This window comes from Elgaria multicarinata, chromosome 2 (assembly GCF_023053635.1).
Source record: "Elgaria multicarinata webbii isolate HBS135686 ecotype San Diego chromosome 2, rElgMul1.1.pri, whole genome shotgun sequence".
In the NCBI taxonomy this organism is placed as follows: domain Eukaryota; kingdom Metazoa; phylum Chordata; class Lepidosauria; order Squamata; family Anguidae; genus Elgaria; species Elgaria multicarinata.
Window position 1 is genome coordinate 106,165,467 of NC_086172.1, and position 14,772 is coordinate 106,180,238.

The 14,772-nt window shown below is 41.5% G+C and overlaps 1 protein-coding gene across 3 annotated transcripts in view; it reads right to left on the reverse strand.

Annotated features, from left to right (window-relative positions):
• Nucleotides 1–6,891: 6,891 nt before the first annotated feature.
• The window catches only part of LUZP2 (leucine zipper protein 2), a 464,552-nt gene continuing 456,671 nt past the window's right edge, over nt 6,892–14,772 (reverse strand). For all 3 annotated transcript variants that reach the window (XM_063117349.1, XM_063117348.1, XM_063117346.1), the window contains 2 exons: nt 11,635–11,715; nt 6,892–7,312 (listed from right to left, as the gene is read on the reverse strand). In XM_063117349.1, coding sequence (XP_062973419.1) covers nt 7,208–7,312; nt 11,635–11,715 — 186 coding nt within the window. In that variant the 3' untranslated portion in view covers nt 6,892–7,207. The remainder of the gene's footprint in view (nt 7,313–11,634; nt 11,716–14,772) is intronic.

Here is a 14,772-nt window from a genome sequence, read left to right on the forward strand (position 1 = left end):
TGGGCCCTGTTGCGCTACACTCTGATGTTAATTGTGTTGCTTGCAATCACATGATGCTGTTGTTTACAATTAGCATGACACAATTTGTGTTGTTTGCAATCACGTCAGCAGTCTTTAATTACAAGCACAGGGGGGAGTTTTTATGAGGAACACAGGATGCAGGCTGGGGAGGTTTAAGCTTTGCCATTAGAATAAAAGCTTTCTTTGGTGCCAATGGAGCTATTTTTGCTGTGCTTAGCTGCAGCATGGTTCTCCCCCACCCCCAGGATGGTATCAGGGAAGTGTTAATCCTCCTCTCAAAGATCCTTCAGTCCCTATAAATATCAGGGACTGAACTGCACCCGTAATCAAATAAAAGAAAAGCTAATGACTTGATCACATACAACACAATTAGTGTCATATGTAGTTAGAATCTAAGATTTACAGAATTAACATAAAAACACAACATTGGCTTGAAAGCAAATATAATTGAACTGTTAAGTAAGTAAAGGGTACCTAACTTGAAGCAGTGATTAGATCTAGAGCAAGTTCTTTTGGAACCATACCTCAGGATATTCATGTAATGTTGAATTGGTGGTCTTAAAAATTCACTTTAATTATGTACATCACTGATCTGTGAGAGATTTAGAGGTGACAGCAAAAAAATGGAAAAGGGGCAGAAAGGTTGACAGGCTGACATTAACCTATTCCAGAGGTGGAAGAAAATAAACTGAGAGGGCGGGTGATATATATCTCAGTTACAGGTTCATGGGTTGTCCTTCTGCCATCCTGCAATGGTGATATGGGTAGTGTTCTTGCAGGTCCCTTTCGCCCAGTGGTGAGAGCCTGTCACCCTCTAAGTGTTTGTGCACTTCAATTTCCATCAGTCACAGACAGTATAGGCAATGGTTTGGAACAATGGAACTTGTAGTCCAAAAACATTCTGGAGAGCTACAGGTTTCTCACCTCTACTTTAGCTTTTCCAAAATCCAAGGCTTTGTGGCAGAAAGTTTAGAAGCGGAACACAACTACAGTGGCCACTTGCAGAACACCCCCAAAGAGGAAACACATCACTAAAAACGAGGACCAAAAAGAACTCCAATTTGCATAATATTTGCATATGCAAATTTACATATGTAGGTGCCAATTTGGAAATAGAAATAGCGTACATCTCACCAAAGTGGAGAGGACTGACTAGGTGGCCTATGTGTCTGCCCACTCTGCTGTCCAGGTGCTCACTGTTCAAGGCTCCTGCTCGATCCTCGTATGGCTCTTTATCTTTAACCCTACAAACAGTGAACACCTTGAAATAGAGGGCTGTCCTCTGTAAAGGTCACTGTACTAAGAAGCCTGATTGAGCTGATAACGGAGAAGTTAACTGAAGGGAGTGGGTAGGAGGGAACTGGGAGCAAAGATTAATTCTAGCTCTAGCTCAACTCACTTCCTCAGAGATAACCTGTTTTGAAACTGCACTTATTCCCCCAAATAAAGGAGGTCATAGGGAATTTAGGATTCTGAGTAACATTCGATGTGCAAAACAGCAGTGGGATGGTAGGTTGCAATGGGTGCCATGTGGAAACGGTGTATGTGTTCCTGTCATTAACAGCTGCTACTGGGTTTGCCAGTGGAGGTGGCACTCAGATGTTCCCCCCGCCAACACAAATACACCTCTATTCAAGTCAATGGAGTGATATCACTCCATTAGTAAGTGCCCACTGCCATGGAGGCTTGGGACTGCTGGAGGTATTGCTTCAATGAAGAAAGCACACACACTCCTTCCCATCCCCCAGTTCATCCTAAGGTAAGCACCAAACCATCCTCCAGAATGATCGGTAGCTTCATCCCCCTCCACTCCATCAACCATCTCCTCATTTCATGTGCCTGTTTTGCTATGCCGAAACAATGGATTTCAGCTAAAGTTTGTGACTTGAGTCATTTCAGTATAGTCCTGAGGAGGAAAGACAAAGATGACCCATATCAAACACTTTCAAAGGCGATGGCTGTACAGTGCACAGTAAAGCAGGGATGTGTGGAAATTTAATTTTTGCTCACAAAACATGCAAACATGCCCTGTTTGAAGCCCTGAACATGAGCGTGAGCACGTCCACTGAAAATATTCACAAATTGTGAACACATGCTTGCGTTTGTCTCATTCAAGATGCCCAGTTTAATTTGCGCAAATTTCTTAATTTGCACAAATTTTCTCAGTAGACTGAATTGGACCCACTTTAATCTATGGAGCAGATTTGCACAAATTTCAGGGGATTTGTGCAAATTTCAGGGGATTTGTGCAAATTTCAGGGGATTTGCACATTTTTTTTCATTCCATACCTGTTTGATTTGCACAAGTTTCTGATTTGCACAATCACAACTGTGAACAGGAATCAGGCACGAGACGATCAGCGAGATGATGTTTGCAGAATTGTAGCGATCTGGAACATTGCTTATTCACCCATTCCTGCAGGTAAGTTAGCCTCACCATGGCCCCATTCAGAAGACACCTTAAACCATGTTTTTAACCATGGTGGTTAAGCCAGAAAGCCAGGCTGTGTTCAGAAGACACCTTAAACCATGGCTTTAATCATGGTGAATAAATCAAAGAGTCTTATAAACTGTTGTTAAAGCCATGATTTAAGGTGTCTTCTGAACGGGCCCTATACTGGTGCGCTGTTACTCTTGGAGAATGGCTTAGATGTGCTCCTAGCCCTGAAAAGAACTGACACATTTTCAAAATTAGAATCAAGTATGTCCATCTCTATTTCCATCTGTAATTCTGAGCTATTTCTTAGAGATTGAGCTTCATCCTCTCTCCCCAACCCTTCTTTTTGCATGCACTCATTCACTCTCATCATTGCCTTATTTACACTGGTGGATTTGGCATTAACATTTAAACAACAAATAGGACTTCTATGCCTTCATTCTGAATAATGCTCAGAAGCCTATTATCATATTTCTTTACAATTAAAATGAAAATTGCATCTACTCAAATGCAGCTATCTATATTTCCATATGAAATTAGATGCTCAGCTTTGCTGAAAGGTTTGTTTTTTAAAATCCCTTTTAATTTAAGCATTTGAGATGGGAATCGTTTAAAAACAAAACCCCAGATGCAACATTTTTCTTTTGTGCACGGCGCTTGATTCGAGCCAGCAAGAACTTGAAAAGTATGCACAAGTGTATAATTATTATGCCAACCAAAGGGGAAAAAATAATAATAAGATGTCAAAATACAAAATTACTACCCTAGATACACATGTCTCCTTTCTATCTGTTACTCGGAATGTACAAGAATATATGTGCATCCTTTAAATATTTTAAACTGTAAACCAACTTTTAGGCAGTTGTATCTTCCAATTAACCACCTTATGGGATCAGTGGCCACCCCTGAGGTAGTGTTATAGAAGCTGCCACTGATCAGAGATCAGAGGGGAGATCGACCATTGTCTTTGTTGGAGGGCATCACGAAGTGGCAATGGAGGCATGTGAATTACAGTGGCTGCTGAACATTTAGCAGAGCTACATGCAGGCGGCTGATTTCATAATCCATACCTGTGCTAGGTGCTGCTAAGTTAGCCATTGTTTTTATTGACACCCCCCCTCTCTTTCTCCCCCTCCAGAGTCTCCAACATGGTACTCCTGGGAAACCTCTCTTGGTGTCCACTAGACTCCCCGCCCCTCCTAATTTTAATTTCATTTCTTAATATATCTCTTGATTAATAAGTAACTCATCAAAGATATAAATTGGTAACTTGGCAAAGATATTGTACAAAGTCTTGTAGGTTATTAATCCAACAGAGAGAGTTTTCTCCAGCCATTCAACTATGCAGTACAAAACAAACAAACAAACTAAAGTCAAACCTTCCATGAGCAACATATTTGTGATATGTTAAAAGCTATTTGGATTGTTCTTACCACGAAATGTTTTAGCTGTTAATTCTTCATACCAGAGCTCAATTTATGCATTTTAATGAGGAAATAGGTGACTGGCATTGAGGGGTGGTCATTGCTGAATCCATTCAAACCACCCTGTTTCATAGTTCCCTTTTCCCCATAACCATCCCAAGTCCTGTTCACCAATAGGCAGCCTTTTCTAAATTGGCTCAATGATGAATTACATTTACACAAGAGAATGGTTAGGGAAGGAACGTATATTGAGAAACTCAAGCCCAGTACAAGTGCTAAAGGGGAAATGGCACAGGCACAATAGACTTCCCTCTTGCCCAGGCCTCGCTCCATTTCCCACAACCACCAGTCATTCTCCTCCCCCAGGAGAAATTTGGTTAAATTGTCCCCCCCCCCACAAGTTCCTTCTCCAAAAATAGGTCGGGGAATTTTGAGAGGCCACTTGTGCACAGCTCTAGTTGAAATGCATCTCCAAAGCTTAGGTACTGATAAAGTATACCTGGGAAGTGCATGAGCACTAAACATGTGGTATAGAGATGTTGATACAAACTTGTGAATTTCACCCAGAGCAAGAAACACATCTGAGTTACAGCCAGACTTTTATGTTTTCTGAAATGGGGTCATCTAGGTATAATCCGATACTAGCAACACCTGTCAGTGACTAAGTCGTTCAGTCTGCAATGAGTATTTTGAAACTAAGTCAAAATTGCAAACCTCACACCTACAGCATCTGGCCTAATTGGGGGGTTTTCTTTTTCTGTTCTTCTCCTATCCCTTGCATTTTTACTACCTAACCTGATGAAGAGTTCTGGTGAACTCTAAAGCTTCCACCATCTTTTGTGGCATTTTGGTTGGTCCTAATGAATAGATAATAACTGGATGACATGGAGAGGAGCAAGGCTATGTAAGGGTGAAAGAAGAAGAAAAAAAGGGGGGGTATAAATGTAATAAATAAACCTGTGGATTTTGGATTAAAATAAATTAAACAAGACCTAAGTGTTGGCTTTCTCACTTGCGGTGTGATTCACGGGCCCAGAAATGCATTTGACAGCATGCATACATTTGAAAAAATGTGCATAGAATAATGCATAATAATGCACACAAATATGCTTTGATCTATGGGAGAAGAATGTGTATATTTCAAAGACACACTAAAATGTGCATGTATTTTCATACACAATGAAAAAACAAAGCTCACAGTCTGATATGGACTTGAGTTGAAACAAGCTTTGAGATGGAATTTTGAGAAATTTGGTGAGCTCACATTTTGTGGATTTGCACATCCCTATTGGGCTGTGGAGGTTGGTGGCTCTGATTTTGGTGGGGATTCAGGTGCCTTCGATAGTTCCTTTAGAGTTCTGTCTGGTTCTGACTGAAAGCCAGAATGGAATCACAGCCACCAGCCTCTACTGGTAGTTAACTATGAAATGCTAACTATGATATTATCTTGGGCAAAATAATTATATTTGGTTAGAGTTTATTGAATCAGATCTTTTTAGTTATAAGCCCATTTCAAGTTGGGCTTTCAGTGATATCATGCCAGCATGATGCTGCCCGCAAGCCTTTCTGCCTTTAATTTCCATCACAAACCATTCCCTCCATGTCAGAATTCTCATCCTCTACTATCCCCTCCCCCCCATTCTTAAAACCTACATAGTGTTGGCAGTGGCAATGTGAGGCCTAGTAGTGAGGCCACCATTAGGCACTAGCTTTTGGAGCAGAAGCAACATCAGGTTCTTCAGGATCTATGGAAGCTACATTCCTGAGGCATTGCTACTGCCAACCGGTAACTTTGAGGAACAGGACAAGGAAGGGCCAATAGATGGTGATGCCCACAAATGCTTTGCATTGCTTGTGCTAGGAACTGGGGGTGAAAGCCTTCTGTCCTATTGTGGACATAATGCCATCATTGGGCATGCAATACAGTCTATTCTTGGAATGAGCTCATAACTGCAATGGAAGCCCTGGGGCAAGGCTTTTAGCCCTAGTCCGTTAAGTTCAGGTCTGAAAGCGAAGGGGGCAGTAGCAGCAGGGAAGGCTTACAGTGAGGAAAGTCCATTGTGAATGTACCTTGAAACTTAAATGAGTTTGCACCCAATGTTATAATATGCTCCAGGGATTTGCACTTGAAGCATGTATCACTGAATTCTGTAGCCTATTATAACGCTGTTGCCATCACTACACAGTATTGAATGTCAGACTGGATATGTTTAACATATTCATTGTAATAAGTTGATCCTGTGGCCTATATTGGGATGGGTATGTAAGTGGTTCTTCATGACACCTCCAGAAGCATGGTTATATTCACATGTCTAACTGAAGGAGTGTTGAAAATGTATAATTGAGTTGAGAAAGCATTCTTCAGCAGGTCCTCATGCCTTTATTACAACCTCAAGGCCATGGATGTCTTCCAAAGTTGCTATTAATGCAGCAGATAGAGTGGCAGAAGTTATGGAAGTACATTAAGTACATCCCTTATCACTTCATGTTTACAGAGATTATTGTGAATGTAGTCTAAGGCTATCGTTAACGTACTCTATATACACTTACCTGTGATGTAAGTCCCATTGAATTCTGCACAGGATTGTGCTGTAGGTCAGTTACAGTCTCTTCATCTTTGCCTCTAGCTAGCAATGGGATTTAGTGATTAATTAATTTTAATTGTGATCAAGACTTATTACTTCCCACAGGATTCAGTTATTGATAACATTTGCTGGATTGTTTTCCCTAACTATGTGCTATAGAATCTACTTTAATGAATATACTGAATACCCGGAACTTTCAGATATGTTGTCTGGAAAAGGGAGATCTCCATTTACATAGAATTGTATTTGGAACCATATGGACATCCCATAGTAGTGTAGATCTTGCCAGTGATTCTAGACAATCGGAAAACTGAGATAACTAAGTGTTGAACCATGGTTGGCCTACTGTGTCAGGTTGAAGAGTCACTTGTTCACCAGCCTTGACTGTACACAATAACGATACTTATGAAACAGGATTGGTTAATAAAATAAAAATTCTTAATAGCATTTCTTTACAAAACAGAGTGATTTATAATAAGCAAGTTACAGATCAGGGCAGAATAATATTTCAAAAAACTGGACTGTATTACAAAGCATTTTTTCAAACATCCATTTCTCTTGTATTATTGCTGAAAGATACTAATCAATCTATTTCAGAAATTTCTAGACTAATTTACAAACATCCATAAAATAGTGGAAAAAATGCATGCTTTAGAAACCTGGAACATTTTCATGCCTCTGGACTAAAAAGATGAAGACGATAGCAAATGAAGAATGTTTTAAAGATAGCTGGATGATATTTACAGAGTCTTTTCCTTGATTTTAGCCAACTCTTCTGGGTTGTTTTCTTTTCTCTCTGCTGATTTTTTCATTTCTGGTTTAATCCACGGAGGACTGTGTGACTTCTGTTAAAGGATGGAGAAAAAACAATGATAGTATTACAAGTGTGGCCTGCTCCAGGTTTGCACACCAGTGAGCAATATTTCCCTTCCTCTAAGCCAGAAGGAGAGTGGTAAAGTCAGCACTGGGGGAAATCAGGCTCCCTTGCAAGGCAGAGAGTAGACTCTTGCCTTGCCAGGCTATTGGAGCCTGCGCATCAGCGAGGGAGAAGAGTGTAATAAATAATAAATAAGTAAATAAATAAATAAATCCTGTACTGTTGAACAGTCTCAAACAGTCTCATGTAAATTTTTTTTTTTTTTAGGATAAACCTCTCTCTCACACACTTTATCCTTCCCTCTCTGACTAAAAGCAATGCCTTCCATGCCTGTTGACCCACTGGCCAGCTATCACACTTACTGACACAGCTAAGGTAATATTGCAGCTCCACCTCATCTCAACCTCTTCTTCTTCAAATCACCCGGCTGGTGGAAGGAGGACAGAACTGCTACAGCAAATGCTCTGTTTTCCTTCACCTTGAGCTCAGAAATGCCCTACTTCCTTGCCTGGCTTGCTTGAGCATGGGGAGGTGAGTGGGGAGACTCGCCAATGGTGGCCTTCGTATGGTGCCACCAAGGCAGGCAGGAGATTTAGCGGCTGCTTTTGCCCCTCCCCACCTCCTCTTTGAAACATGGCTCCTTCCCTCCCTCCCTGTAGCCAGTGTGGGCTTGCTGGTCACCCTTTTGGGGGCCAAGTAGGATTCCTTTGCACATAATCACTTTCTTGGTTATGAGCTTTTTTTCACCTACTTCACACTGCAAGACAGGCTGGGAGTATTAAATAGGTTGATCTGGTTCCTGGGTAAATGTTTTGGTCACTTTTGTGGTAGGCAGGTATGTGTGGGCATCTGGAGCAGAATTAGGGTTGGTGAGCATTCAGAGGCACTGTTGCAATGATGGGTAGTGCCTGAGGCTTCCAGCTAGGAATTTTGCAGCCCCAGCTGGCAAGATAAGGGTTATGTTTGAGGCCAACCTTCCTCATCCATTTGGAGTTCTGCAGTCTGAGGGGGTATATGAAACCGGAAGGCCTCCCTACCCCTAAGAGGGGCAAGCCTGCAAGATGGTGATCTACATGTGCCACTTCACAGGCTTTGAATGTTTGAATGATTCAAACAATGGCTATTATCATGATCAAGATGGCCATTATCATGATCAAAAGGCCTTCACCCCTTTAAAGGCCTTTAAATAAATGTGGCCCTATTTTAATTCCACACTTGTGTCTCAGCTCATTATTTCCCACCCTTCATTGACCCGCAACAGAACAATTGCTAATGGTAACAGAGCAGAATGAAGGCTCAGGCCTGTACGCTGCAGGATTCCACAACAACATGAGAAGTTTTCTTCTGCCCATTTCTGTACCCTTCTGAGGGATGATTTTCTGAAGTATAGCACTTCTGCATACCTCAGGGTTTCCTAGCATATGTAGCAATATAATCCTTGTTTTTGGGTGGTTCATTTTAGTTTGAAAGTGACTGACACAGGGCCACAAATATATTAGAGGGAATAATTTATTATTATTTTCTGAAAAAACAAATTAGGGTAGAAATCCATCCCTCTCTTATAGTTTGCAAATAAGAAGCTCACTCACTCACTCTGTCTATCCATCTATCATCTGTCATTGCCATCAGTACACACGGCATGTTATAGAGTAAAGCAAAACAAAAAGGTCCCTGCCCCCAAGGAGCTAGAGTCTAAAATTCCTGGCACAGAAGGGCTCAGACATGGAAAGAAGATAAATGTGGTGAAAAAATATGGGTTGTAAATAACTGTGTTTGAATCTGGGAAATGGGACTTAATACTAATTACTAGGCATGTGCTCCGCTCCGATTAGAAGCGCAGAAGCAGGAGCGAATTGGCCTGCTCTGCCTTGCCCAGAGGCGGAGTAGAAGCGGACCGCGGACCCCTAGAAGCAAGGCGAAGAGAAGCGCCCATTTTTGGAGCACTCCGGTTTCCGCGGTCCGATCCGATCGCCATCTTGAAACATTTCGCCCATAGGATTGCATTGCGGAAAAGAAAGGGGGATAACTGTGTTGTTTTTGAACCTATCTTTCTGAAAATTCTTGTGCTTGGAGAGTCGTACATGGGGGTCATTTTGAGACTACTCTCAGCTCTCTGCGTGCTGCGGTTCATGTGCTATAATTTTTTAAAAAACCGGCAGGAAAAATACCTTTTCCGAAGGGCTGAGGGGCAGAATCAACTCCCGGTCATGATCACATGATCCCAAAGTTGGAGGAGGGGATAGGCAAAATGGGTAACTTGGGATTCTGGGAACTTCTCTTTCTTAGTCTGAACAGACTTTTCCCAGTGTTTTTTTAAAACAGTAGCCCCACCAAATGCACAAACACAACCTGAAATCATATACTAAGCCAATAATAAGAGATAGAAACACAGCACTGCTACCCACCCTAACTTTGGGGAACAACTGAAAAGATGTGGTGCAAGGGGATGAGCTCCCCTAGGGCATCTCATTGTGGACGTGCCCCCACTCTCTCCTGTACTTGGAAGGCCATCAGAGCCTTCCAAAGAGAGTAACCCGGTGAAGCAATGCCTATCATGAGTTGAAGTGAGCAGTCTGCTTCTCTTAGTGGTGGAGCGATGCCTATCATGAGTTGAAGTGACAGTTCCACTTTTCAGAGCTCTCATGGTGGAGCAATGCCTATCATGAGTTGAACTGGCAGCTGCTTCCCCCTCCCCTGGGCACGTCCCCCTATTGCTGGTAAAAGACAGATATAGCCTTTTAAAAAAAGTTCTTCTTGTTGTTTATTCAGCAACACTGCTGCTTTAAATTCCACCCCTCCTTTGTTTATTTATTTATTTATTCCATTTTATATGCATTACTGGCTTATCCTTGGCTCACTTCCTTATGCCCCCAGAAATGTCTGCTGCCTGCCTTCCCTCTCTCCTCCCCTGCCCGCCTCGCAGGGATGTTGTGTGTGTCTGGCTTTGACTCAGGGGAGAAGTCCTTCCTGCGCTCACTTGGAGTTTTGGAAGTTCCAAATCCATTTTTCAAGTGTGGAAGAAGATTCATATAGGTTGATCTCTACTCCCCAATTCATGGCATGTTGGGATTTCCTTTGAAATGGCCCCATTGAGATGTCTGCAAGTTTAAGCCCTGCCAAAAAACTGGGGATGATGGGACTGCCTTGAGTCTGGGCGTGCGTGTGTATCCCTGAATAAGCTATCATGGTGGCGAGTTTGAGGTTTTAAACATGCAAATTGACGGCGCTATCGAAAGGAGTGTGAATGGGGTGTTGGATTTTCATAAATTCCCCCCAAATCAGGGGATGATGGGACTGCCTTGAGTCTGGGCGTGCGTGTGTGTCCCTGGATAAGCTATCATGGTGGCGAGTTTGAGGTTTTTAACGTGCAAATTGACGGAGCTATCAAAAGGGGTGTGAATGGGGTGCCCGATTTTCATAAATTCCCCAAAATTCAGGGGATGATGGGATTGCCTTGAGTCTTGGCATGCGTGTGTATACCTCCATGAGGTGTCATGGTGCCAAACGTGAGGTTTTTAACTTTCACAGAAAAGAAGTTGTATACTTTTTAAGCTTAATGCAAGCCTACGGGGAGGGGGGAAAACGGAGCTCCGATCCGGATCCGGAGCTCCGCAGTGGAGCGGAGCGGGCATGGGCGGAGCGGGAGCGGAGCGAAGCAGCCCGATCCGCAAACCGCGGATCTGGAAGTGAAGCGGAGCGGGGAGTCTGTGCACACCCCTACTAATTACGAGGATGTACACATTTGTTAAAACCATTCCATCTCCATTTCCCATATGTGCATACCTGCTGGAAAATGCATTTGAGCAAATTGTAGATCTGAAAATGTGCAGTTGTGAAAATCTACAAACCCCCCCCAGGTGCTGTTTTTGGTCAGAGTTTTTGTTGTTGTTGTTTTAAATCCTCATTGCCCTCCTCTGAACATGCTCCAGCTTGTCTGCATCCTTCTTGAAGTGTGGTGCTCAGAACTGGACATAATACTTAAGAGGTCTAACTAGTGCCGAATAGAGGGGAACCAGTACCTCACACGATTTGGAAGCTATACTTCTATTAATGCATCCCAAAATAGTATTTGAGGGTGGGTGTGTATTTGGGTGAGGAGAGAGAGAGATGCCTGCATTTTTGGATTCTCCTTGGAGGAGTGAGTATAGGGAATATTGTGACGAGTGCTTACACTACAAAATTTACTACTATATCACTGCTTAACATTGATGCTTCAGAAAATCACTGAAGAAATCAGACTTTAACATTTGACAATCAGCTCAGAATGTATAAAAATGATGATATCAATACCTGCAAGTTTGGGTCTGTTTCTGTCACCTTTAGCTGAAGGGAAGTTGAATTGTTTTGGTTTCCTAAACAAGTCTTGCCGACCTGAAAAGGTAATTACTGGTATTACACAATGGCTCTTGATTTAAAAACCAATCATTCATAATTTGGTTCCCAATTTACTAGTTGATTAACATGGATCTATGAATGATCCCTAGGATTTAAGATAAGATTGTGTTTCAGGACTCTACTACCAAAATTAAGGAGTGCATGTTACAGAAAAAGATGGTCCCTCGGTTCCCTGAGCATGCAAAGATCATCTTTTCTGTAGCACAGAATATAAAATATAACTTTGGATGCCACTCTGGGGCAATATTTCCAACAGTTATGCATAGAAACATCTTCCCTTTACAGCTTAGAGAAAAAACCATGAAAATACACGTAGCTATCATTTCTTGTGAAGTAGTCCTAATTCATAACTTGGTAGTCATGTCATAATTAAAACAATGGAAATTCTCTGTGGAAAATATACAGCAAATATCCTGGCTGATCCCTGGATCTCCTGTGTGTCATTTACATGAACAGGGATGACCCCGGGACAATCCCAGGATATAGGCCTGGTCTAGCCATGGCCTTAGTAAAAGAAAAAAAATATTGTTTTGCTTGCTGAGACAAAGATCAGTAACTGCTAATTGACAACAATACGGTGAAAGCTCAAACTTTTATTGGAGCTGCAGGGTGGTTGAGTGTTTCACATGTATTTCCTGAGTTAGAATGAGCATCTTCCCAAGGGAAGTCATTTGAAATTGAAATGCACTTTTAAAGATATTTTGAATGTTTATCTAGAATGTACCGAAATATCAATAATTTACAACAAATAAGCAGTGACTGCCAAAATGTTTTGTATCATTGAATGTTATGATTTTTTTTCAAATATATAGTAATATTTCATACAGAAGTGCCATTTATTTTACAATAAAAATAGATTCCCTATATTCTTTATATAAGTATTCTAAATACTCCATACATGACGGTGGAATCAGTTACCTAGGGAGGTTGTGGGCTCTCCCACACTAGAGGCCTTCAAGAGGCAGCTGGACAACCATCTGTCAGGGATGCTTTAGGGTGGATTCCTGCATTGAGCAGGGGGTTGGACTCGATGGCCTTGTAGGCCCCTTCCAACTCTGATATTCTATGATTCTATGAATAATGACTAGATTACTTTCAACTGAATTTAACAACTTAGCTACAGTGTATGTTTACAAGCTAAACTATTAAGAACACAAACCTATGCATGTTTAGACAAAAAAAATACCTACAACAACCAGCATTTTCCAACCAGCCAAGCTACCTGGGGAATCCTTAGAGTTGTAGGAATATTTTCTATCTATACATGCACGGGATTGTGCCCTAATTAACTTTTGGTCCTGCCATGCAATGTAGAATTAGCCTCAAGCTTCAGTGGCTTTAAAGGGGTATTAGACAAATCCATGGTAGATGAATCTATCAATGGCTAGTAGTCATGATGTCTATATGGAATCTCTAGATTATGAGTTCAGTATTTAGGATTGCATTCAGTCTGCATTTTAAAGCAAACTGGACTGATTTGCTTTTCTCAAACTAATACACAGATTGGAAAACAGTTGACTTTCAGATTTTGCACTCCTCAGAATTTTGCAGTACATTTTTCAACATAGAAAATGCATCAAACATGGGTATTTAAATGCATACTTTGATTTAAAATGCCTACCAAAATGTGCATTTTAGGATAAAAAATGAATTCCAAAATGCACATTTGGGGGTAAAATGCACACAAAAATGCATATGATGTAAAGATAATATTGAGAAGCCATGTGTGGCTAGAAATTTGGCTAGCCTTACTATTCCACCTGAAAGTAATTTCAGCATTATTGAGGGAAGTGGGAGCAGGCTGTCACATGTAGCTAAGGAGCCCAAACTGCAGAGGGGAATATACTGACCAAAGACAGAAGAAAAATGGTGGTGACTGGAAGAGAAGACAAGGAGTCCTGTGTGTGAAGGCATAAAACAGGCAGGTGTTTTATTTTGAAAGACTCTAGGTACAGCCTTTCTCAACCTGGGGCGCTCCAGATGTGTTGGACTACAACTCCCAGAATGCCCCAGCCAGCTGGCTGGGGCATTCTGGGAGATGCAGTCCAACACATCTGGAGTGCCCCAGGTTGAGAACCACTGCTCTAGGAGGTAATAAGTATCAGAGATGGACCAATTGACCCTGGAACTATTTAAGAGCAAAAGCTTCACCCTCGCTGATTAGCCAGCTATTTCTTGTTCAAGGCCAAGCTGGAAAATATTTTGCATTCTCAAAGAGTACAGAGAAACTAATCCAACTCTGAGAGGGATTATCTTTAATAATAATAATAATAATAATAATAATAATAATAATAATATTTATTTGTTACCCGCCTCTCCCTCTGGATCGAGGTGGGGTACAACACTAATAAAAACACCATAAAATACATACAACAAATTCAAACGTTTAAAACCAGTGCATCATTAAAAGCAGCACACCATTAAAAAAAAGGCATCTTAAAATTCAACTGGGTAGGCCTGCCGGAAGAGAAATGAAAGAAAATGGACTTTCGATGGAATGAAAGCAAAACTGATATGGAACAGAAATTGGGTGTCCTTCCCTAATCACTGCCTGCTGCTGAAAGCAACAACAGGAAAGCACTATTGTTTTCCTTTCCTACTTGTGGACTTCCCAGAACCATCTGCATGGCCATTGTGGGAAACAGGATGTTGGACTAGAAGAACCATTGATCTGAGCCAACAGTGCTCTTCTTATGGTCTGATTATATGATTTGGCACTTGGTGACCTATAGACCAACCCAAAAATCCTGCCATCCAAATTGGATTGCTTGCTATTTGCCACCATGAAAGCTAAAGAAGTAAAAGGAGGCCCCATCTCCTTCAATCATTCTTTCTAACTGCAGGATCAGCCTGGCCTGAGAAATCTACATTGAATACTTCTTGCTGTTAACATGGGTTGTCTTGGGGAAAACTGTATTTCCAATTATCTTCAAATATTTTCAAGGTTTCTGGTTATGACCTGCAGCACCCTGCCAGAGGTATGCAGATACCATCTGTCTTTTTATAACAGCAACATTAATCTTTGAGCCACCG